Source organism: Callithrix jacchus, chromosome 5 (genome assembly GCF_049354715.1).
Source record: "Callithrix jacchus isolate 240 chromosome 5, calJac240_pri, whole genome shotgun sequence".
Classification (NCBI taxonomy): Eukaryota; Metazoa; Chordata; class Mammalia; order Primates; family Cebidae; genus Callithrix; species Callithrix jacchus.
The window spans coordinates 117,864,858-117,890,418 of record NC_133506.1 but is presented as its reverse complement, the minus strand read 5'-3'; the positions used below and the strand labels follow the sequence as shown (position 1 = coordinate 117,890,418).

The following is a 25,561-nucleotide window of genomic DNA, read 5'->3' as shown; positions in this document are numbered from 1 at the left end:
AAGAAAGAGTTATTAACCTTCTGGGTGTGGTCAAATTATGGCTATGACTTGTGAGCCTTCTCAGAGCTATTTAAACTTAGATGCATCGTGCAAGTACTTCCTACTTTTTTTTTTTCTGCATTGGCACTGAAACTCCAGAACAAGTAGCAAAATTAAAGAACAGAAAAAGATGTTATGAGCAAATCTCAAAACTTGTGAATAACACAAATGTACTAATAGCACATTATACATTAGTTCTTTTGATAAGCATACTTCATTTGAATGTGTTTTGTTTTGGGGGTTTTTAAGCTCAATAACATTTAAGATAAGTAAAACTCCCTATATCATTAATGGTAATTGTATTTACAATATACTACTTCAAAACTCTTGCTCCCAAGAGTTTTATCAGGCTAACTCCTTGTCTTTCTTCCTATAATACAAAAATATCAGAATTATACATTCTTAAGCTAAATCTTGTTTTATAGCTAAATCCGTGTTAAGCTGAAAAGAAAATGTGAAATTCCCGAAGAAAGGCAGAATTATTTTTATGATGTTTCACACAGAGCTAGCTATAAGTTAGCCACCCACAATGAGACATGTTCAAGACATTCTTTCAGCCTATTCTTTAAATGTCCTGGGGTTTGTGCCACAACCCTGTTACACAAAGGTATTTCTTTTTTCTTTTCTTTCTTTCTTTCTTTTTTTTTTGAGACAGAGTTTCGCTCTTGTTACCCAGGCTGGAGTGAAATGGCAGGATCTTGGCTTACCACAATCTTTGGCTCACCGAAACCTCCACTTCCTGGATTCAAGCAATTCTCCTGCCTCAGCCTCCCGAGTAACTGGGACTACAGGCGTGCGCTACCATGCCCAGCTAATTTTTGTATTTTTAGTAGAGACGGGGTTTCACCATATTGACCAGGATGGTCTCGATCTCTTGACCCGCCTCGGCCTCCGAAAGTGCTGGGATTATAGGCGTGAGCCACCGCGCCCAGACTCACAAAGGTATTTCTTTATTTCTTTCCATCTCAATATGATATAAATCTCCCGGTCTCTTTGGAACTCCTTCAGCATTATTAAGTTTTATGGAAGGAAACAATGTTCTAAGTTTGTTTCCATTGGCTCTGTCCTTCACTTCCAACGGGGAGCATAAATGACTAGTTATCCCAAAAAGGGCCATCAAGAGAGAAATTAAGCCATATCTCAATAATAAGAATATTCTATTTTTGGCTGGGTGTGGTAGCTCATGCCTGTAATCCCAGCACTTTGGGAGGCTGAGGCAGGCGGATCACCTGAGGTCAGGAGTTTGAGACTAACTAGCCTGGCCAACATGGTGAAATCCTGTCTCTATTAAAAATACAAAAAAAAAGATTGGCCAAGTGTGGCACTGCGTGCCTATAGTCCCAGCTACCTAGGAGGCTGAGGCACGAGAATCACTTGAACCCGGAGATGGGGGTTGCAGTGAGCCGAGATGCACCACTGCACTCTAGCCTGAGCAGCAGAGTGAGACTTAATCTCAAAAAATATATAAATATTTTTTTCTTTATCCCTTCCCCCACTCTCAATGTATTCTTGCTGTCAGATGGCCTCCACTGAATCAAACATTTAAAAAATGCTCTCCTGTTTCTCCCAGTGCATTAGAATGCCATCACATTTCTGAGCACAGATCATGTCTGCTTCATTCCAGGTGTTTCACATCTGGTGCTAATCCTGCAGTGACCACCGTAATAAAGCAGGAGGTGCCTTTGCCTGGCTTTCATCCTAACCATTCTCCAAAGGGCTCAATGAAAACTTGGACTTGGAATGTGAAAGCTGTTTAGTTTTTAAGGAGAAGGTTTAAACGAGGAGGCAGTTTGAAGAAAAGAAATGAAAATCACAGCTTAGGACATCAAATACCACAACAGGGCTTCATTTCCTTGGAATCACAGAAATTGCCATCCATTTTTATTTTGTGTTACATGGAAAATATTAGCCTTCATTGGTAACACTTTCAAGCAAAAAAAAAAAAAAAAAAAGCTATGTAGAGATATGATTTTATTTTTTGTTTCTAAGTTTAAAAAAAGAATAGCTATTTTTCGTTTCTAAGTCTAAAAACAGAATAGCTAAAGTGATTTGTACTGAAAAACTGATGATCACTTGGAGAACACCCACGATTCTTGACACAATTGTCTTTTCCTATGGTCATTCACTCTAGACCACAAAAGGCAGCAAAAAGCACATTCTAACAGCTGTGATAGAGTCAGATGCTTCCATTTACAGCAAGTCCACAACCATGGCAAATAACAGTGAATTCCAAGCCAGCCGTAAAAATCAGAGCTAAGCCCCTAGAGTTTACCAAGAATCAGAGGCAGTGGTATTTTTATTTCTCTCCACCCTTTTATTTCTAGAAAAATATGCGCTGAAGAAAGAATTAAAGGAAGCAAGAAAACAACAAGAGTGGGACATTGTAAAAAATATATATGTATGTGTAAATATATAATTTATATTTATCTAGTTGTGGCTTTTCCAGATTATCTTGCTAGAGATTTATCTACCTTCCAAATAAGCCTTGAAGTGCTAAATTATAGTTTTAGATAGGTTTCCCCCCTCAAATTTACCAAACTCCTAAAATATTATTCTTTTAATCTGACTAAAAATAGGCCAGGCACAGAGACTCAGGCCTATAATCTCAGCATTTTAAAAGGCCAAAACAGGAGAACTGGTGGCACCAAGAGTTCTGGACCAGACTGGGCAACATAGTGACACACTGTCTCTGCAAAAAGTAAAAAATTAGCCAGGCATAGTGGTGTATGGCTACTTGGGAGGCTGAGGCTGGGGGGTCACTTGAGTCCAGGAAGTGGAGGTTACAGTGAGCTGTGATTTCGCCACTGCACTCTAGCCTGGGCCACAGAGTGAGACCCTGTCTCCAAAAAAAAAAAGACTAAACTAAAACCTTTCAAATGATTTTCATTAATTTTAATTATTTTCATGTTACTGTATGATTCATGTATTTGTCTTTTTTTTTTTTACTTTTTTTTTTGGAGATAGGGTCTCACTCTGTTGCTCAGGTTGATGTGCAGTGGCATGATCATGGCCCATTGCAGCCTCAACCTGCTGGACTCAAGTGATCCGCCCACTTCAGCCTCCCAAGTAGCTGGGACCACAGGCATACACCACCACCCTTGGCTAATTTTTTATTTTTTGTAGAGACAGTTTTGTTATGTTGCCCAGGCTGGTCTCAAACTCTTGGCCTCAAGAGATCCTCCAGCCTCAGCCTCCAAAAGTGCTGGGATTACAGGAGTAAGCCATTGTGCTTAGCCTGACATATACTTTTAACTCTTAAGTTTGATGACTTTTAAATCTGTTTTCATGCCAAGCTTTCTGGAGAACATATAACTGCCACACAACATAAACAAATGTGGCCTAAGTAAATGTGGCAGCCATATATGGCACAATAGAGGTGATATGGCTGAAGAAGAGGATTCAGGAAAACAAGGGTTACATTAACAGAATGAAGATTGAATGAGTAGATGAAAGGCAATTTCAAACAGCTTGCCAAAGGAAAGCCTCATTTTTCCATTTTCTTGTACAGTATCTAATTTCTGGCTCCTCATTTCCTCAGTTGTCTGATAATTATGAAATTCTAAATAAAGTGTCATCTTTCTTGCAACAAGTCAATGAGCAGAAAGCTCCCATCAACAGTGCAGATATTTCCTAAAGCTCCCGTTGATTATTTCCTGAATGTCTACCCCACAAACCATACAGAAAGTTCTTTGGGAACAAGAATTTGAGAACAAGAAACCAACTGCACCCCATGACAAATTCAGCTTTTGTGTGTGTTTATGCATGTGTGTATGTATTTAAAAAGAGGATTAAGAAGTATAATAATATGCAACTGACAGTAATGAGTTACCACAAATCTGTGTTTTATTGCCAACTTAAGATTGAAATGTAGTTCTTTCTCAGTGCTGTAGTACAAATGTGGTAAAAATGGTACAAATATGGGAAAGAATTCCTCCTCATTGTGTATTTGTAACTACAGCTGCAGTAAAAGTGTTTTTGCCTACCTTACCAGAGATTTATGCCAACAGAATCGCCAGATACACCATTATAATTAGGGCATTCCTCCCCCAATTTAAAATAATTCCACCTTTATTCTGCATGCCACCCTTACAGTAATAATAAAATACAAAGGTACAAAGGCAAACTTGTAAAAATAAAAAATTCTATAGGTTACTAAGTCTCCATGTACATAACTAAGCCTAAACTTATCTACTAATAAAGTAACATTACAGAGAAGTTTGTTTTAAACACTCTTATAACCTACCAAAAATTATAGGTATTCCAACTTTTGCAAAAAACTCCCATCTTCTGCATTGTTTGTTTCAATTATTCAGGGCAACCCATGCTGATAATCACACAGTCCCCAGTTGCTGAGTAAAAGTGATGCTTAATTAGCCAGCAGGAAAGATCGATTAAGATCCGGCAGGGCATCTCATGAGGTTCTCTCACATTCCTGAACGGAATAGATTCTGGCTGTGCCCTTCTGAAGGATAAAATTCTCTGCTTCTATGGAGTTTCAATGAGGTTTTTAGAGTAGATACTAAGAATGGTCAGCCACGCAAATTAAATCCCAACCATAACCCTGCAGATGCTATTCCTTATCTAAGAATACTCAGTTTAAACTTTCTGAATCACGTTGCCACCAGGTTTGAAAAGATTAAAGGAACACTCACTTATCCCTTGCTCTCATTCAGTTACCCATTTCAAGCAATAGGTGGTCAGGAAATATATTATAAAGGGAAATTTTAATTCTTCTTCCCCTAACCAAATGTTTGTATCTGTCAGATGCTCATATTCTAAAATGCACAAATTAGGCCAGGGCCTCTTATTTAAAAAAAAAAAAAAAAAAGAAAAGAACATAATATTTCAACCCAGTCCAAGAATAAAACATCCCAATATGGTCAAAGAATCACCTTGATGAGTCTCATTTAAGTTTTCTATGAGGGAAGGAGATGTGGAAGTAAAATAGTACCAAAAATCATAATGAACATTATCTCGTACTAACATCTTTTAGTTAATAATTTGGACAAGCATAAATGTTTAGCTTTCATTATTTTTTAGTTAAATGCAAAAGTGGTCAATAAAGGCTAACATAAAAATTTAAAGCTAAAAGCAGAATAATTACCTCAAGATACATACATAATTATCAAAACATTTTTATTTTGGTAAACTATACTAATTATACTTGCCTGCCTCTAATTCAATTCAGCAAATATTTATTAAGTTTCTACCAAGTATAAAGAACTATGATAGGTATGTCTTACTTAGTGACTTTATTTTACTGGTTATAAATTGTTTTAAAGCTTATGAAGAAGATTAATGGAACCAGTTTATACAAACCTGGCTTTGATTTGCTGAAAGCCCCGTAGAATATGGTCTCTATGATCCCTTGCAACAGCGCTGAGGTTCTCATTTCGCAAACCTTCTGCCAGGAACTCTTCAGCATCTAAAAGAAAAGAAAAGTTGATAAAACAGAAAAGATGTACTAAGGAGAAAGGAAAATCAGAATTATTAAGAAATGAGTATTGTTTTCTTTTTTAAAAATGTTATAGTTGTAGCACAATGTGAATGTGCTCAATGCCACAGAACTGTATACTTTATAATAGTTGAGATGGCAAAATTTATATTATGTATATTTTACCAGAATAAATAATAATTAAAATTTTATAGATGAAATGTTCTAATAATCCAAGAACTTGCTATGAACTTAGAAAACTATCACATATATTAACCACAAGAAATAACTGTTTTCTAAATAATTTTAAATAAACATTTATATATTAATTATCACTGATGGCAGAGGATAAACTGTCAATTTTTTTTTTTGGATACAGTGTCTTGCTGTGTCACCCAAACTGGGGTGCAGTGGCATGATCTTGGCTCACTGCAACCTCTACCTCCCTGGTTCAAACAATTCTTCTGCCGCAGCCTCCTGAGTAGCTGGGACTACAGGCGCACACTGCCACGTCTGGCTATTTTTTTGTATTTTAGTAGAGACAGGGTTTCAACATGTTGCTCAGCTGGTTTCAAACTCCTAAGCTCAGTCAATCCACCCGCCTCAGCCTCCCAAAATGCTGGGATTACAGGCGTGAGCCACTGCACCCGGCCTGGGCTATCAATTTGATAGACATGTAAATATTATGAATAAGTCACAGAAGGCCATAGACCAATAGAAGCTAGCAAGAAATACCAATAAATAGGGCCAAAATAAAAAATAGAGCTGAACTGCAAAAATCAACAACAAAAGGGCAAGCATTCAAAGAAGAAACATTAATTAAAAGATATATAATCAATGAAAATGATAATATAACTAAGTGAAGGAACCCACATGGGAAAGAAAAATGTCTTCAAGAGATGGGAACTGCAATTAATGTGAACATATATTATAAAATAGAGACATGAGCTGGGCATGGTGGCTCACACCTGTAATCCCAGCACTTTGGGAGGCTGAGGGAGGCAGATCACGTGAGGTTAGAAGTTTGAGACCAGCCTGACCAACACGGAGAAACCCCGTCTCTACTAAAATTACAAAATACAAAATTAGGCACATGCCTGTAATCCCAGCTACTTGGGAGGCCGAGGCAGGAGAATTGTTTGAACCCAGGAGGTGGAGGTTGCAGTGAGCCAAGATAGCAGCATTGCACTCCAGCCTGGGCAACAAGAGCTAAACTCCATCTAAAAAAAAAAAAAAAATAGGGACATGATGGAAATACATAATATGAAACAAATCATGTTATGTTGAAGGAAGAAACTGGGGGCCCTACAAATTTTCAAAGACAAAATACATTGTTAATGATTACAATTGCCAAAAATACTAGCTACACATTTTATTCTGCACAAAAGGTTTGTCATCCCCCAAAAGCATATAAATAATATAGTTAAAATTTTCCACCTCCAAAAATTGTGCCTGTGAAACTGTGTCATATATATCAGGGGTCCCAACCCTGGGCCACAGTACAGGAACCTTATTTCCTCAGTGATATGATAATTATGAAATTCTAAATAAAGGGCCACACGGTAGGAGGTAAACAGCAGGTGAGCAAGTGAAGCTTCTCTATTTACAGCTGCTCCCCATCACTTGCATTATCACCTGAGTTCCACCTCCCGTCAGATTGGTGGCAGCACAGATTCTTATAGGAGTGCAAACCCTATTGTGAACTGTACATGTGAGAGATCTAGGCTTTGTGCTCCTTATGAGAATCTAATGCCTGACGATCTGTCACTGTCTCCTGTCACTCCCAAATGGAACCACCTAACTGCAGGAAAACAAGCTCAAGGCTCCCACTGATTCTACATTATAGTGAGATGTATAATTTTTTCATTATCTATTACAGTGTAATAATAATAGAAATAAAGTACCCAATAAATGTAATGCTCTTTAATCATTCCAAAATCATTCTCTCACTCCCAGTCCATGGAAAAATTGTCTTCCACAAAACCAGTCCCTGGTGCCAGAAAGGCTGGGGACCCCTGATACATATTATCAAAATAAATCACATATGCAATAGATGCAATGCAGAGCTTGGATGTTGATGGTGGTCCTTTGTGAAATATTCAGTTTCCAGAACTTTGTACCACATCAAAAGATACATTATATTTAAAATTTTGTTTTATATTCATATCATTTAACAACACCAAAAAAAATCCTAAATAGCCATCACTGGGACTTTTGATGAGACACAAAGTCCTGGAAATTGAATATTTCACAAGGGACCACCATCAACATCCAAGCTCTGCATTGCATCTATTGCATATGTGATTTAATGGGTTCCACTAGGCTCCTCTGAATGCTAAAGAATGAGGAAATGGGAAGCTAAATTAATAGGCAAAAATAAATGGCATCTAAGATTCAATTTATGTAATATATCATAACAACAGAATAAAGGAAAAGAACCACATGATCATCTCACTAGACACAGAAAAAGCATTTAACAAAATTCAACAGTCCTTCGAGATAAAAATTCTCAACAAACTGGGAATAGAAGGAAGCTTCCTTAAACTAATAAAAAGCATCTACACAAACCCACAGCTAACATTGTACTTAATTATTAAAGACTGGCCAGGCATGCTGGTTCATGCCTATAATCCTAACCTTTTGGGAGGCCGAGGCAAGAGGATCACCTAAGGCCAGGAGTTTTGAGACAAGCCAAGGTGACATAGAGAGATCCCATCTCTAAAAAAAAAATTTTTTTTTAATTGTCTGGGTATAGTGGTGCATGCCTGTAGTCTTAGCTACTCAAGGTGCAAGTGGGACGATCACTTGAGCCTGGAAGTTTGAGGCTACAGTGTGCCATGACTGTGCCACTCTAGCCTCGGTGACAGAGGAAGATTCTGTCTAAAAAAAAAGAAAATTAATTTAAATATTTTATGTAATCCCTATCAAAATCCCAGCTGGCTCACGCCTGTAATCCCAGCACTTTGGGAGGCAGAGGTGGGTGGATCACCCGAGGTCAGGAGTTTGAGACCAGCTTGACCAACATGGCGAAACTTCATCTCTACTAAAAATACAGAAAAGTTAGCTGGGCATGATGGTGGGTGCTTGTAATCCTAGCTACTCAGGAGGCTGAGGTAGGAGAATCCCATGAACCCAGGAGGCAGAGATTGCAGTGAGCCCAGAGAGAGCCACTGGACTCCAGCCTGGGCAACAGAATGAGACTCTGTCTCAAAAAAAAATAAAATCTAGATCACTGTGGTCAATATGGTTTAAAACTTATAAAAATATTAATATGAAAAATAATTCTTATGGTGAGAAAACATAAAAAAATGTAAAAACAGTCTAATTCCCAGTTAGAAAATGAATAGAGAGGAAAATATATACGAAATTACATGTTTACATAGTGTCAATGGATAGGACTCCATCCTTGTCAGTGATAATTAAAGACAGTGGGTTTAACTATGATTTTTCAAAGTGCAAATCTAATAAAAGTAGAATCAAAGGTTTTTTTAAAAAATATCCAATTTAGGCCGGGTGCGGTGGCTCAAGCCTGTAATCCCAGCACTTTGGGAGGCCGAGGCGGGTGGATCACGAGGTCAAGAGATCGAGACCATCCTGGTCAACATGGTGAAACCCCGTCTCTACTAAAAATACAAAAAATTAGCTGGGCATAGTGGCGAGTGCCTGTAATCCCAGCTTCTCAGGAGGCTGAGGCAGGAGAATTGTCTGAACCCAGGAGGCGGAGGTTGCAGTGAGCTGATATGGCGCCATTGCACTCCAGCCTGGGTAACAAGAGCAAAACTTTGTCTCAAAAAAAAAAAAAATCAATATTATAAAATATAGAAAACAGGAAAATAGCATAAAAGTGGAATTCATAAAATGACAATGTGAGAAGTTAGACTTTTGTATTAAAAGCAAAAATTTTCATACTGTATCAAAAAATTAAACAAATTTAATTACTATTTAAAAGATACCCGAAACAAATGAAACTGAAAATAACAGAGGTGTACAAAACATCCTAGGCAAGATTTTTTTTTAAAGCAAGAATGGCAATAATTCATATCAAACTAGAATTCAAGAAACTATTTTAAAAAGGCCAAAGGTGGTCATTTAATTTGATGTAAAGTACAATCCACAGTAGATAGGACCTGTTTGTGTTAAGTAGTACACTAAAATATATACAGTAAAAACTGTGAGAAAAGTAAGCAGAAATTACTGAAAAAATTTTTTAATGCTACTACTAGTCTTAGACGGATGAAGCAGACAAAAATAAATAATGATTTGTAGTGCTGTCCAACAGAAATAGAATGCAAGCTACACATTTCATTTTAAATTTTCTAGTAGCTTCATTTAAAAAGTACTAAAAAGAGGGATGAAATTAACTTTAATGCTATTTATTTTTATTTAACCAAAAATATTATCATTTCAATATGTAACCAATATAAAAAATTATTCTTGCGCTATTTTGCTTTTTTGGCATTACATCTTCAAAACCCAGTGTGCATTTTCTTTTCTTTTTTTTTTTTGAGACGAAGTTTCACTCTTGTCACCCAGGCTGAAGTGCCAATGGCAGTATCTCAACTCACTGCAACCTCTGCCTCCCAGGTTCAAGCCATTCTCCTGAGTAGCTAGGATTACAGGCACCTGCCACCACACCTGGCCAATTTTTGTATTTTTAGTAGAGATGGGGTTTCACCATGTTGGTCAGGCTAGTCTCAAACTCCTGACCTCAACTGATCTACCTGCCTCAGCCTCCCAAAGTGCTGGAATTACAGGTGTGAGCCACCGTGCCCGGCCAATTTAAAAACATTTTTTTGTAGAGACAGGGTTTCGCCATGTTGCCCAAGCTAGTCTCGAACTCCGGGGTCAAGAGATCCTCCTGCCTCAGCTCCTAAAGTGCTGCAGGTGTGGGTCTCGGTGCTTGGCCTAGAAAGATCTTATTTTATTACCACAATGAAATAAAACCAGAACTTGATATTAATAAGAGTAAACAAACCCCTCTACATATAAACATTAAAAATACACACTCCTACATGCATTATGAGCCAAAGAGAAACTCAAAAATTATAATTACCACCTAGGAGAAAACAGCCTATATAAAATGTTATAAGATATGACCAGCATCACAGAGTGACAAGTTCATAAACTTAGGTATTTTCAATGTTAAATAAGAAAGAACTAAAGTAAATGCAAATAAGCACCAAACTCAAGAAGTTAGAACAGAGCAATAAAACAAGTCTATGGGGAAAAGAAGGTAGGAAACAATAAAGATAAAAGCAGAAATTAGTGAATCAGAACAATGGTTTCTAACAGTGCTCTCTGGACTCACAAGCCTTTCTTTAATAAGAAAGAGAAAGAGTGGGAAATTCCATTCTCCTCACTCCCCTTTGATTTAATCACAAGTGCTTGACTTGTATATGCCAGGATTTCACATAAGGTTTTATTTTTTAAAAGAGTTCCATTGTACAACTTTTAGTGGATAAAAATCATAAACCTTAAAAATAGGGGGAAAAGACCAGGTGCAGTGGCTCAGGCCTGTAATCCCAGTACTTTAGGAGGCCCTGGCAGGCAAATTGCTTGAGCCCAGGGATTTGAGACCAGCCTGGGCAACATGATGAAACTCCATCTACAGAAAAATAGAAAAATTAACCAGGCATGGTGGCGTATGTCTGTAATCCCAGCTACTTTGAAGGCTGAGGCAGGAGGATTGCTTGAGCCTGGGAGATGGAGGCTCAATTAATTTTTTAAAAGAAAGGCTAGTGTAACCAAAAAAATGTGACAATTGGAAAACAAGTGGTAAAATGGTAAACCCTATATCCATTCATAGCAATATTATGTTAGATGCAAATAAATTAACACTCTCATTAAAAAGCAGAGAATGTCTGACTGAATAAAAACTCAAGGCCCAATTTACACTGTCTACAAGAGATACACTTTAAATATAAAGACACAGGCTGAAAGTGAAAAACAAAAACACCAGAAAATAATATAGTATGCAGGGAGAGAGATCCAAGATGGCTGATTACTAGCAGCTCAGGATTGTAGCTCCCAGTAAAAGCACAGAGAACAAGAGGACGCCACACTTTCAGACAAATTTTTGTTGCTCACGGACTAGGAGATTCCCAGCAGAGGAGCCCCACGGGTCGCCAGTGCGACTCTTGTGGCCAGCGCGGCAGTTTTGCTGGCTCCTCGGAGATTCTTGGTGCAGAGCAAACGGGACTGGGTCCCCTTTTGGTTGACATTTGGAGCTCCGGGAAGGCAGAGTCGCCTATTCAGGTGATTGAAAAAGGGACTCAAGAAGGAAGCCAGACAGGAGATTCCCAGGCAGAAAAGCACCACAAATCTTAACGCTGCTGTTTTAGCCGGTGCAGTGGGTTGCTCAGATTCTATGCTGGGAATCAACAAATTGGACGTCTACTCAGAGACCTAATTTGAAAGTTGGTAATTACAAAGACGACAGGTGGATGAATTTACAATGATGGGAAGAAACCAGCGTAAAAAGGCTGAGAATACCCAAAATCAGAATGCCTCTCCCTCTACAGGGGATCACAGTTCCTCATCAACAAGGGAACAAGTCCTGATGGCGAACGAGTGCGTTCCAATAACAAAATTAGGCTTCAGAAGGTGGATAATAAGAAATTTCTGTGAGTTAAAAGAACATGTTCTAGCCCAATGTAAAGAAACTAAGAACCTTGAAAAAAGGTTTGACGAAATCCTAATGAGAATAGACAATCTAGAGAGGAATATAAGTGAATTAATGGAACTGAAGAATACAATATGAGAACTCCACGAAGTATGCACAGGTTTTAACAGTCAAATTGATCAAGCAGAAGAAAGTATATTAGAGGTCGAAGACCAACTTAATGAAATGAAAATGAGAAGACAAGATTAGAGAAGAAAGAGTAAAAAGGAATGAGCAAAGTCTCCAAGAAATGTGGGACTATGTGAAAAGACCTAATTTACATTTGATAGGTGTAACTGAATGTCATGAAGAGAATGAATCCAAGCTGGAAAACGTTCTTCAGGATATTATTCAGGAAAACTTTCCTAGCCTAGTAAGGCAGGACAATACTCAACTCCAGGTAATACAGAGAACACCACAAAGATATTCCTCAAGTAGAGCAACCCCAAGACATATAATCGTTAAATTCACCAGGGTTGAAATAAAGGAGAAAATTTTAAGGGCAGCTAGAGAGAAAGGTCAGGTTACCCATAAAGGGAAGCCTATCAGACTCACATCAGATAGATCCCTTAGCTGAAACCCTACAAACTAGAAGAGAGTGGAGGTCAATATTCAATATCCTCAAAGAAAAGAATTTTCAACCCAGAATCTCATATCCAGCCAAATTAAGCTTCATAAATGAAGGAAAAATAAAAATTTTCATGAACAAGCAAGCACTCAGAGATTTCATCACCACTAGGCCTGCTTTACTTTACAAGAGCTCTGAAAGAAGCACTATACATAGAAAGGAACAACCAGTATCAGTCATCCCAAAAACTTATCAAAAGGTAAAGAGTATCTCCATAATGAAGAATCTATATCAACTAATAGGCAAAATAGCCAGCTAGCATTAAACGACAATATTAAACTCACAAATATCAATATTAATCCTAAATTTAAATGGATTAAATGCCCCAATCAAAGACACAGACAAGCAAATTGAATAAAAAGTCAAAACCCATTGGTACGCTGTATCCAGATCCATCTCATAAGCAAGGACACACAAAGACTCAAAACAAAGGGTTGGTGGAAGACTTACCAATCAAATGGAGAGCAAAAAAAAAAAAAACAACAACAACAACAACAAAAAACAGGAGTTGTAACTTTCGTCTGACAAAATAGACTTTAATAGACTAAAAGAAACAAGGGCATTACATAATGGTAAAAGAGCATTAGAGCAAGACTCTAATGGTAAAAGGGCAATAAAGCAAGACTCCTGTTCTCTCTCCCCCTTTCTCTTTCTCTAAAAAAAAAAATAAATAATAATAATAATAATATAGTAGGCAACAGTAAACATAAGGAAGATAGAATGGCTATATTAAGTAGACTTCAAGATGGGAAGTATAACAGAGATAATGAGGGCTATTTCATAATGATAAAAGGCCCAACTCATAAGGAAGGTGTAATAATCACAAATGTGTATACATATAACAATTGAGCTTCAAAATACTTGAAGCAAACTCCAGTAGAACTAAAGTGAGCAAAAGACATATCTACAATCACAGTTGGGGATTTTACCACCCTCTCATAGAGACTAAACAACTAGACAAATAATCAGTAAGGATATGGAGGACCTGAACAACACCATCAATTACTTTGATGTAATTGACATTCACAGGACACCATATCCAATGTCTGAAGAATACACATGTTTTTTCAAGTGCACATGGAATTTTCACAAAGATATGGCCATATTTTAGGCCATAAAATAACTCTTAATAAAATGTCAAAATATAAAACCTTACAGAGTATGTCTTTGACCACAAAGGAACTAAAAGCAATAAGATATCTAAAAAGCTTCAATAATCTGAAATAACACAGAATCAAATAAGAAATATTCTCTGAATACACTGCCTATTTCAAACTGAGTAAAAATTTGAGATACAGCTAATCCATGCTTAGGGGAAATGTATAGCTTTAAATTCTTATATTAGAAAAGAAGTAAGGTTTAAAAATCAGTGATCTAAGTTTTCACCTTAAGAAACTAGAAAAAGAGGCTGGTCTGAGTGCAGTGGTGTTTACAACTAATTGATCACAACCAGTTACAGATTTCTTTGTTCCTTCTCCACTCCCACTGCTTCACTTGACTGGCCTTAAAAAAAAAAATAAATAAATAAATAAATAAAGTAGAAAAAGAGCAAATTAAGCTCCAAATAAGAAGAAAATAACAAAAATATAAGAGCAGAAACCAATGAAATAGAAAGCAGAAAAAATATTGGTTGATTCTTTCAGAAGATGAATAAATTTGATACATCCCTAACAAGATTCATCAAAGGGGGAAAAATGCAATAACAGTATCAGGAATGAAGAAGAGATGTTATGAAAAATCTCACAGAAGTTAAGAAAAGGGAATATTATCATTTTCTGCCAATAAATATGGCAACTTAGATGAAAATTTAAAAAGCACAACTTACCAAAATATACACAAAATAATACAAAATCCTAGAGCCAGGTGCAGTGGCACATGCCTATAGTCTCAGTTACTTGGGTTACTGAGGCAAGAGGATTGTTTGAGCCCAAAAGTCCTAGTTCAGCCTGGGCAACAGAGCAAGACCCTTTCTCTGAAACAAGGAAAAAGAGAAAAAAGAAAAAAGACATCCAAATAGCCCTGTATCTATTAAAGAAAGTAAATGTGGAGTTTTAAAAAAACAAACCTTTTTAGAAAGAAAAGTGAGCCCCAGATTTCACAGGTAAAATCTACCAAACATTTAACGTAGAAATAATACCAATCTTGTACAAACTCTTTTAGAAAATAGAAGAAGGGGAAGACTTTCCAACTTATTTTATGAAGCCAGCATTCCCCAATGCCAACATTTTATGATTAGGATATTAAGAAAAGAAATTGTAGACCAATATATAATACACATGCCCTTCAATTTAGAAAATGGTGCTACTCATAGTGAATGTGATCTGCAGGTGCCTGAGCAACTTCATTACTGTACTTCATAACTTCTTACTACTGAACAGCAAAGAGACTTAACAAGGTCCCTTGATAGATCATCTCTCTATTTAACAAAGCTCCTCATCAGTCTGATGGGTTTTCCTCTAAGCGGTCAACCTCTTTAAAATAAAATCTTTCCTAACATATACATCAGATCATGTCACATCAGGATAGGTTGGGCTACCTATGAGGCAGATACTACTATTCCATTTTCTGGGTAAAGAAACTTGCTCCCAGGTTACACACCTAGCAAGTGGTGCAAGCAAGTTAGTCTTACCATAAGATCCAGCAGTCATGTTCCTAAGTATTTATCCAGTTGAGCTAAAGATTTATGTCCACGCAAAAATCTTCAAGTGAAGGTTTATAACACCTTCTTTCATAATTGCCAAATGGAAGCAACCAAAATGTCCCTCAATAGGTGAATGTATAAACAAACTGTGACACATCCAGACACTGGAATATTATTCAGCATTAAAAAGAAATAAACTCTTGGCTGGATATGATGGCTCACACCTGTAATCCCAGCACTTTGGAAGGCTGACATGGGTAAATCACTTGAGCCTAGGAGTTTGAGACCAGCCTGGGTAACATGGTGAAACCCTGTCTCTACCAAAAATACAAAAAACAATTAGCTAGGTGTGGTGGCGCACACCTGTAGTCCCAGCTACTAGGGAGGCTGTAGAAAGAAAGAAGGAGGGAGAGGGGAAGGAGACAGAGAGGGAGGAAGAGAGGGAAGGAGGGAGGGAGAGAGAGAGAGAGAGAAAGAGAGAGGAGGAGGGAGGGAGGGAGAAAGAGAAAGGGAAAGAGAGAGAGAGAAAAAGAGAGAGGAAAGGTAGGAAGGAGGGAGGGAGGGAGGAAGGGAGGAAGGAAGAAAGGAAGGAAGGAAGGGAGGGAGGAAAGAAGGGACTCTCAAGCTAGAAAAAGATAGAGTTCAAGAGTGGGTGAGGGATAAACAGGTGAAGCACAGGGGATTTTTAGGGTAGTGAAATTGTATCATATGATTCTATGGCAGATACGTGACATCATGCATTTGTTGAAACCTATAGAACTTTAAAACAGAGTGAACCTTAATATCTGCAAATTTCAAAAAATAATTTAGGAGGTTAGGAGATTTCAAGAAAGAATGTAGACTGTAACAATGTCATCTAACTGTATTACAAATCTAAGAAATAAACTCACTGAAGGGGAAGGGGAAAGGTGCTGACCTAAGTAGCTTTGGAAATGAGCAGAGTTTGTAAGACTAAAGGCAAAAGGAACTGAACATAAATACTGAACTCTAGTCAATAAAGTTGTTTGCCACGGGTGTATGGGTTAACAATTCTTATACTGTTATACATGTTTACTCTAATTGAACAATTAAGTAAATAGATGGTGAATGGTGAGTGCCAGGTTTCTCACTGCTGGAGTGGAAAGGAGAGGAACAAGTAGCAAGGAGAGGAGTCTAGAATGATCCACGTGGTAATGAATTAGAATTGGAGACAACAGTAAGATCCCATGTTTAACTTTACACAGATACAGATGGTTATATATAGAAATATATAAATCAGGTTATCCAGCCTGGGTAACAAGAGTGAGACTCCGTCTCAAAAAAAAATCAGGTAATTATTAATATATACATATGTATTTCATAGCTTTGTCAGCTAAGAGGACCTAAAAGAAATGACATCCCAGCAACAAGAAGCATACTTAGCACAAAGATCTTGATTTCTAGTACCAATCTTCAATTTAAGGAACCAAGGCTCCTTAGAAATCTGCTGATTCTAGGACTGGAGCAGGAAATATATAAGATGATCCTAAAGCATCATGTAGTGTCAGAAAGTAAGGAAGTATTGAAAACACACACACACACAAACACACACACATTGATGGGACATGTCGAAAGGGGTGCAGGAGGCCAGATGTGGTGGCTCATGCCTATAATCCCAGCACTTTGGGAGGCCAAGGCAGGTGGAGCACCTGAGGTCAGGAGTTCGAAATCAGCCTGGCCAACAGCAAAACCTTGTCTCTACTAAAAATACAAAAAATAGTGGGGTGTGCTGGCAGGTGCCCGTAATCCCAGCTACTTGGGAGGCTGAGGCCCAAGCATCACTTAAACCTGGGAAGCAGAGGTTGCAGTGAGCCAAGATCACACTACTGCATTCCAGCCTGAGTGACAGAGCAAGCAAGGCTCCGTTTCAAAAAAAAAAAAAAAGAAAGAAAGGGTCACCTGAACCAACTGAAAGAGTTCCCAATGGCCAAAACTGGAACAATTTCCACAACAAAATAAAATAATATTGGATCATAACCCAAAGTATAAAATAAGTATGCATGATTCCATACTTGTATCAATAAGTATTGAATAAATAAGTAAGTGGGGCTGGGCACTATGGCTCACGCCTGTAATCCCAGTACTTTGGGAGGCTAAGTTGGGCAGATCACTTGAGGTCAGGAGTTTGAGACCAGTCTGGCCAAACATGCCAAACCCCATCTCTATTAAAACTACAAAAATTAGCTGGGTGTGCTGGCACATACATGTAATCCCAGATACTCAAGAGGCTGAGGCAGGAGAATTGCTTGAACCCAACAGGCAGAGGTTGCAGTGAGCCGACATTGCATCACTGCATGCCAGCCTGGGTGACAGAGCCAGACTCCATCAAATAAATAAATGGGAGACAATAAATGAATTTCCAGTGCAGAAGAATTTGAAATAATTTATGTACTACTCTTCTCCTTCTCTCTAAAGTTGGAGAAGCATTAACTCCCACTCCTTAAGTAGGCTGCACATAGCAAGTTTCTTCCAAAGAGTATGGAAAGGATGAATAAGAAGTCACCATACAGTAGAGAAACGTGACAAACATACTATCTGCCAGGTGATCAAAGTCAACAGCAACAGTCATAATCATGCTGATAGCATGTACAGTTGACATGATGGGATGAAAATGGCACTTCTCCTCTGTGATCTTCCTCCTCAAAACAAATAACCCCAGTCAAGTCATGAGAAAAATACCAGACCAATTTTAATATTGGGACATTCTACAACATACCCCACCAGTACTCCTCAAAACTATCAAGGTCATCAAAAACAAGAAAGGTCTAGGAAACTGACACAGCAAGAGGAGCCCAAGGAGCCTAAATTAAATGAGGTATCCTGAATGGGATCCTGGAACAGAAAAAGAACATTAGGCAAAAACTAAAGAAAATTGAATGAAATGTGGATTTTAGTTAAGAATAGATCTGTACTTGTTCATTACCTGTAACAGAAGTACCATACTAATGTGAAATGCTCACAATAAGGGAAACTGGAGGGGAGATGAGGAATAGGGGAACTCTGTACTATCTGCTTAATTTTTCTATAAATCTGAAATTGTTCTAAAAATATAAAGCCTATTAATTAAAAAAGTGACGGATGGTATAATCTTAATGTTTTACAAATAAAAAAAGGTGGGGTTCCATTCATTCATTAACCCGATCTTTACCGAGTCCTTCTTATGTGCCAGTTACGCACTGTGATAAACACCAGAACATTAACAATGGCCATCTCTGGGTAGTGAATTGCAGCCATTTTCATAACCTTTATATTATCTATATTTATAAAATGTTCTAAAAATATGTGTTTTGGAATCAGAAAAAAATAAGTAAAATAAAAATAATTATGCAAGCATGAGGTAATATTATTCACAAACTGGACAGACTTTAATTTTTGGTCCTCATCTTTATTTCACTCGGTAGTAGTGGGCTCAGCTGGTAGTAGTGGGCTCAACTCAGGTAGTTGTGAACAAGTAAAGGAAGCCCCCTGGTCAGAGATCAAGTGGGGAATAAAGAGTATCCAACAGGAGGTGGAGTGTTAAACTATATACTTTATTCCTATAGATGATGAATACTACACATATATATAATTTTGAATATTAACTCTCCTTACTATAAATTCTTTTTCCTCCATGTTTCTTGAGTAGTAACTGACAAATATCCTTACTAAATTATAAGGAAAATAGCCCATGTAATTATAGTTGTGCATGCTAAAATTGTTAAAAAATAATTATATAATTATCCCCCAATGATGTCACTAAGGACAGGTTGTTTTTATTATGATTTTACTTTTCAAGTTACTCCATATTAATTTCTAAAAGACTTCCTTTCAAAACACTTTAGGAGGTCACATGTTAATTTAAGTACTTGCTTCTTCACCTGCATCTACTCAGGGGAATAAAAGGTCACAAAAATAACCTATTCCATCTGTCTCATCCAACTTTTAAAAAAAAAAATCTGCTCTAAAAATATACCCACAAACTTACTAGATGAATAAGCACATAACCAAAAAAATATGAAGAAGTCAAAAGCAAGGTCTACATGAGAGATCATATCTTTATTATTATATATGCTTTCCAATTAATTTTATGAAGCCAATATAACCCTGATACCAAAACCTGATGAAGACCTAGGAAAGGAAACTTCCGACTAGTATATAAAACATTTGTGGCTGGGCACGGTGGCTCACGCCTGTAACCCCAGCACTTTGGAAGGCTGAGGCGGGTGGATCACGAGGTCAGGAGTTCAAGACCAGACTGGCCAAGATGGTGAAACCCTGTCTCTACTAAAAATACAAAAATTAGCTGAGTGTTGTGGTGGGCACCTGTAATCCCAGCTACTCAGGAGGCTGAGGCAGGGAATTGCTTGAACCCAGGAGGCAGAGGTTTCAGGTTTCAGTGAGCCAAGATCCCATCACTGCACTCCAGCCTAGGCGACAGAGTGAGACTCTGTCTCAAACAACAACAAAACACTTGCTCTTCAGGGCTGGGCGAGGTGGCTCATGCCTGTAATCCCAGCACTTTGGGAGGCCGAGGTGGGCGGATCACCTGAGGCTGGGAGTTTGAGACCAGCCTTACCAACATGGAAAAACCCCGTCCATACTAAAAATACAAAATTAGCTGGGAGTGGTGACACATGCCTGTAATCCCAGCTACTTGGGAGGCTAAGAGTGGAGAATTGCTTGAATCCAGGAGGCTGAGGTTGTGATCAGCCGAGAATAAGCCATTACACTCCAGCCTGGGCAATAAGAGCAAAGCTCCATCTCAAAAAAAAAAAAATTTGCTCTTCAATGTAAATGATGATCCTATTCACAGTGATTATAACCCCAGGAGGCCTGAGCAACCCTGCTCAAAACACACTACTCACCACTGAACATGGAAGAGATTTTAGAAGATCTCTTAATACATTACCTCTTTTATTTAAGGTCACTATTCTGTCTGGTGGGTTTTCTATGAGGTGATCAACCTTTCACAAACAAGAGCTCTTCTAATATAAACACCATGTGCAGTCACATCTGAATGCCTTGGGCTTCCTGCAAGTGTAATGCCCAGTGTGAAAAGCACCACTAACTACATAAGAATGTCCCCCAGATGCTTCTGACATTGCAGCATTCACTCTATATAGGACCCGATGCTGCACAGTCTTCCCACAGTTACATTCGACTAGGGAGTGAACAATACCACATGGTGTAAATGTCCTCAGACCAAAGAGAAAAGACAAAATCAAAAACAACCATAAACAATGCCATATTGTCTAAATGCATTTATTCTTCGAGAAATATTTATAGAGTGCTTATCACAGGCTAAGCACAAAAAAGTAAATGAGATAGATCTAATCTCTACCTTAATTAAGAGTATACAGTCTAGCAAAGAATATAGACTTAAGCAGACAATTAGAATAAATTGCGACAATAAAGGAAGTAATGGGTGTGCAGGCCCATCGTAGAGGCACCTAGTCTAGAAGGGAAGGTATCAGGGGAGACCTCTCAGAGAACTCATCTTTCACCTGAAACCTCCAAAATTAGCAGGCCAAGAATGTGTATTGGGGGACAGGTGGGAAGTTGGTGAGATGAGTAAAAGAATGGCCCAGGCATTGGAACATCATGTATAGCAGTCCAGAAGTGAGAGATCACAGTTAGAAAGACAAAATTTTCAAGTTGGAGGGCAGAACACAGGGGTCAGGAGGAAGGCGGTGAAAGATTAATATGGAGGGCAAGCTTGTAGCAATATACAGTATTTTGTACTAAAAGTAATATAAACTCATTTGAAGTCCCATATTTAAAAGGTAAACACAGCCCTGGCAACGATGCATTTTCTATTATAATACATAGCTGCCCTAAAATGCAAATTCTCTCAACTTCCAGGCAGCTTATAGATATCTATGCCATCAAGTCAGGGTAGGAAAAGCAAACAGGAAAAGATGACTGAAGGACAAGGGAACAGAGGGTATTTGCAACACTAGAGGTATGATACGATTACCACACCCCATCGAAAAACCGCTGTAGAATTTGAAGGCCAGCTGAAAAGACTCTGACTTGGTAGGATGCACCCAAGAGCACTAGGTTTTGTAGACTGGTGAAAGTTTTTGACATTTTCCCAAATTCTCTGATCTTGTACATTTACAAAGCTACTCTTTTGTTTATTTAGAGGAGAATGACATCCTATGGGTCATATTTTTCAAAATACTAAAAGATTAAGGTTGCCTCCTGTTTTCTAAGTAATGCTCCTAATACACTAAAAGCAAAAAATATTTGTCTGTGTTCCCTAACAGTTGCAAGTGTTTTTGTTGATATATGTTTCTAAAACTCAAAAGTTCACTTCAATCAACCTTTTATTTGGAGGCAGGATGAATGGCCAAATGCTGTTGAAAACAATTCCACCAACCAAATACCAATCAAAATGTTCCTAGAGGGGAAATTTTGTAAAAGTATTGGAACTACTAAAGCAGAACTCACATTTCCAAAAAGAAAAATGGCATAAATTTCTGCCTTTGCTGGCATTACACTCAAGAAAATATTTGAGGTTTTTGTCTATGGGGAAAAGGGCTGGGTTAACACCACCCTTTAAATGACTCACCAAATTAATTCCATAAAGTTTAATGCTGTGCAGCATTTCAGGCCCTCTCTTTAGCACAAAAAAAATAAATAAATAAAAATAAATAAAAGTCCCAAGTACTGGCAAAGACTCTTTACATGTGAATGCTTGTCCTCACTGGGCATAATCACAGAAATGTCAGATTCTCTCTTTTTGCTGGTGATTTTATTCTCATTTTACTTCATCAGCCCTCTGTATACTTCTGCCATCATCCCTCATCCCATCCCCTAACCCCTCTCCTCTTTTCATAGCACCTCTAAGCCTGTTGGTTGGCAGTCACACTCTTGGAGGTGGGAGTGCAGGAGAGGGAAAGAAGAGAGAGACACAAGAAGAAATTCTGTTCTCCCTTCCCTTTGGGTCCTTCTACTGGTACTCAACTCCTCCCTAGGTAGGGCCCCATTCTAGGCCTCATTCTGTCCCCTTAGATGGTTTCTTCCCTAATCCTCAGAACCCCAACCTGGCTCCTATCAGTTCCTCACTTCTGCCTAGCCCAGCTCATTGGAGTCATTCCCCAGTCACAAGTACCACCATCAGAGCTTGGAGACGGAGAGGAGGGCGATAAAGAGTGAGTTCCCCCAACTAACAAAGAGGCAGCAAATAGAAGGGGGAGATATTCAGCAGGGAAGAAGTTTCCAGAAGCCCAAGTTGGAAGGTGGGCCCCTATCAAAATATTATCTATAGTCCTCTTCTCTAGGTATAATACTTGAAAAGTAGTTTTTAAAAAATAGGTTGGCCTGCGAATTAGCCTAAAACCATGGTTCTTTTTCCCATAAAAAACATTGCTTCTATAAGAAAATATCTAAGTAAACATTGGAAAATAAGCTATTTATTAATTTTTTTTTTTAATTCTAAGATCAGGATGCTATTTCAGCCTCATTTTCCCTTAAAATTTCAACAATACCAGTATTTTTTTTCTAATGATAAGGAAACGATTTCCTTTATCTTGCAGACATTTTGCTCCAAATGCTGTGAAATAGTTAAAGCCTTAAAGACCAGACAATCCCCCTCTGGGATGGAGATGGGACCCTGGGCGGAAAAGGGCAGAGGGATAGAAAAGTTTCCTTGGGTTTATGAAGAGGAAAGGAGAACAAGGGAAGAAGGAACTCCCAGGGGCCCATCCCAGAACCCTCTTTGTACTGGTGGTGGTGGGCAGGTAGTAAAAATCTGTGTCATCCCCAGGACTTCCATGAGTGAGCTACTAACAGTAAGACATTCTTCCTAAAAATCATGGGTTATGCCTAACCACCTTGTCATGTCTAGCCAACCATGCCTCTCACCCCAAAACAATCTCCACCTTGTAAACAGTAGAAAACCATATTTCATTCTAGGGTATCTGAGTATTCTATACATTTAATTAAATGTCACAAGTATCTCTGTAAGTTATGTATTGCTATTTTAAGGAAGAAAGCAACCTAGTTGGTAATCTAACTTCTATAAAGTCTCATTGACAGCTTATGGTAGAAACAAAAATAAAAATTCCCAGTTCCCTGTCACAGGTACACTGAAGTCATCAGACCATTAGGATTTCTGCAGTCACTCGCAAATATATCTCTAAGACTTTTGTGTTTAATTTTCCTGTCCTATTACTTGAAACCTTCATGGAAACCTTGTCTTATCTATTTTCACACCAATTACATAAAAGTACCATAGTAGGGGAAAATGGCTTTCAGCTTGTCTACAATATGTTTTAAACTTACATAAAACTTTTGATCTGAAAAATGTCATCATTAAGGCATAGACTTTTTACCTTTTATCAAGAAGGAAAACATATTGGCAGGCTAAAATCATACCTCATACCTCCAGCTTTGTTTTGGTTTGCAGGAAGTTGTCAGCATAAAATAGAAAAGTCATCAGTATGTTCTGGTAGTGGCTAGGTTTGACCTGCTAACTGTGTTTGCCCCATGACCTAAGAAATGTGTAGTGTTTATATTTTTAATTTTCCTTCTACCACCTGTAGAGGAAAAAATGAAAATACCTATATACTCACAACACAGAAAAAACAAAAACCTGAAACTAAAACAATGAGAGTACTTTAGACTAAGTTTTAACTAGCAACCAGCCTATAAATCCAGGATTAACTCTTTCACAATCTTTATTTGAGAGTCTAAGAATCTATTCTACAGAAACATCTGCATATGGCCAGGCACAGTGGCTCTTGCCTGTAATCCCAGCACTTTGGGAGGCCGAGACAGGAGGATTACCTGGGGTCAGGAGTTCATGATCAGCCTGGGCAACATGGTGAAACCCTGTCTCCACTGAAAATACAAAAATTAGCCAGGCATGGTGGTGCAGGCCTGTAATCCCAGCTACTCAGGAGGTCAAGGCATAAGAATAGCTTGAACCTGGGAGGTGAAGGCTGCAGTGAGCCTCAATCGTGTCATTATGCTCCAGCCTAGACAACAGCGCGAGAACTCAGCTCTAAAAAAACCTTAAAAAAAAACCCCAAGTATTTTATATACTTCTGTGTTGTACAAATATCCTAAAATAAAAATACATCTATCAGTTATTTTCATAATTAAAAAAATACAAGGACCATGATATCAACCAGATGTTGATGTTCTCTACAGCACTGTGGATGTATAAAATATTTGTAAACAACCTTAAACATCCATCAGTATTTTATCAAAAATAAAAAGACTGCAATACCAAGTGTTGGTAAGGATATGGAACAAATTTAACTCCAGCATATACTGCTGGTGGGAGTGTAAAATGGGCATAATCACTTGGGAAAAGTATTTGGACTTTAACATACACCTAACCCATGACCTAGTAATTCTACTCCTAGACATATTTATCCAAGAGAAATGAGTGCTTATGTTCACAAAACAAGTTATACAAGAATGCTCATAGCAGCTGTATTCATGATAGCCAAAAACTGAAAACAACTCATTGTCCATCAGCATAAGAATGGATAAACAAATTATGAAATATTCACACAATGGAAATACTAATTAGCAAAAAGAAACAAACCAATACACACAACATGGATACATTTCAAAAATATTATGTGGACAACAGATATAAAAAAGTACATACTGACTGCATTATGATAGAAGTCAGAACAGTGGGAAGGAGTACTGACTGGTATGAAAATTTTCTAGGGGGATGGAAGGTGGTGTGGGTGTATATTGATAAGGTATCTTAATCTGGGGGTGTGGTCACATAAGTGTATATATATGTTTAAGTCAACCAGTTTTAACACTTAAGCTAAGTGGTATGTAAGTCATTCCTAAAGTACTAAGAAGAAAGGGAGAAAATAAAAGGAAGGGAGAGAGGGAGGAAGAGAAGAAGAAAAGGAGAGAGAGGGAGGGAGAGAGGGAGAAAGAAATATTAGGTTGGTGCAAAAGTAATTCTACTTTTTGCCATTTAAAAGTAATGGTAAAAACCTCAATTTTTACATCAACCTAATAGATGGATGAATAAAAGGGCTCACACAAAAAGTTATAAGGAAAAAAGGATTTGGGGGGTTTTTTGGTGGTGGGACACTGTCTTGCTCTGCTACCCAGGCTGGAGTAGAGAGGTGCTATCTTGGCTCACTGCAACTTGCTTGAACCAGCTCCCAGGTTCAA

General features: G+C 38.0%; 1 protein-coding gene across 3 annotated transcripts in view; it reads right to left on the bottom strand.

Annotated features, from left to right (window-relative positions):
* Positions 1-25,561, bottom strand: part of SKAP1 (src kinase associated phosphoprotein 1) — a 301,079-nt gene that overhangs the window by 265,177 nt on the left and 10,341 nt on the right. For all 3 annotated transcript variants that reach the window (XM_035301334.3, XM_035301335.3, XM_035301336.3), the window contains exon 2: positions 5,359-5,464. In XM_035301334.3, coding sequence (XP_035157225.1) covers positions 5,359-5,464 — 106 coding nt within the window. The remainder of the gene's footprint in view (positions 1-5,358; positions 5,465-25,561) is intronic.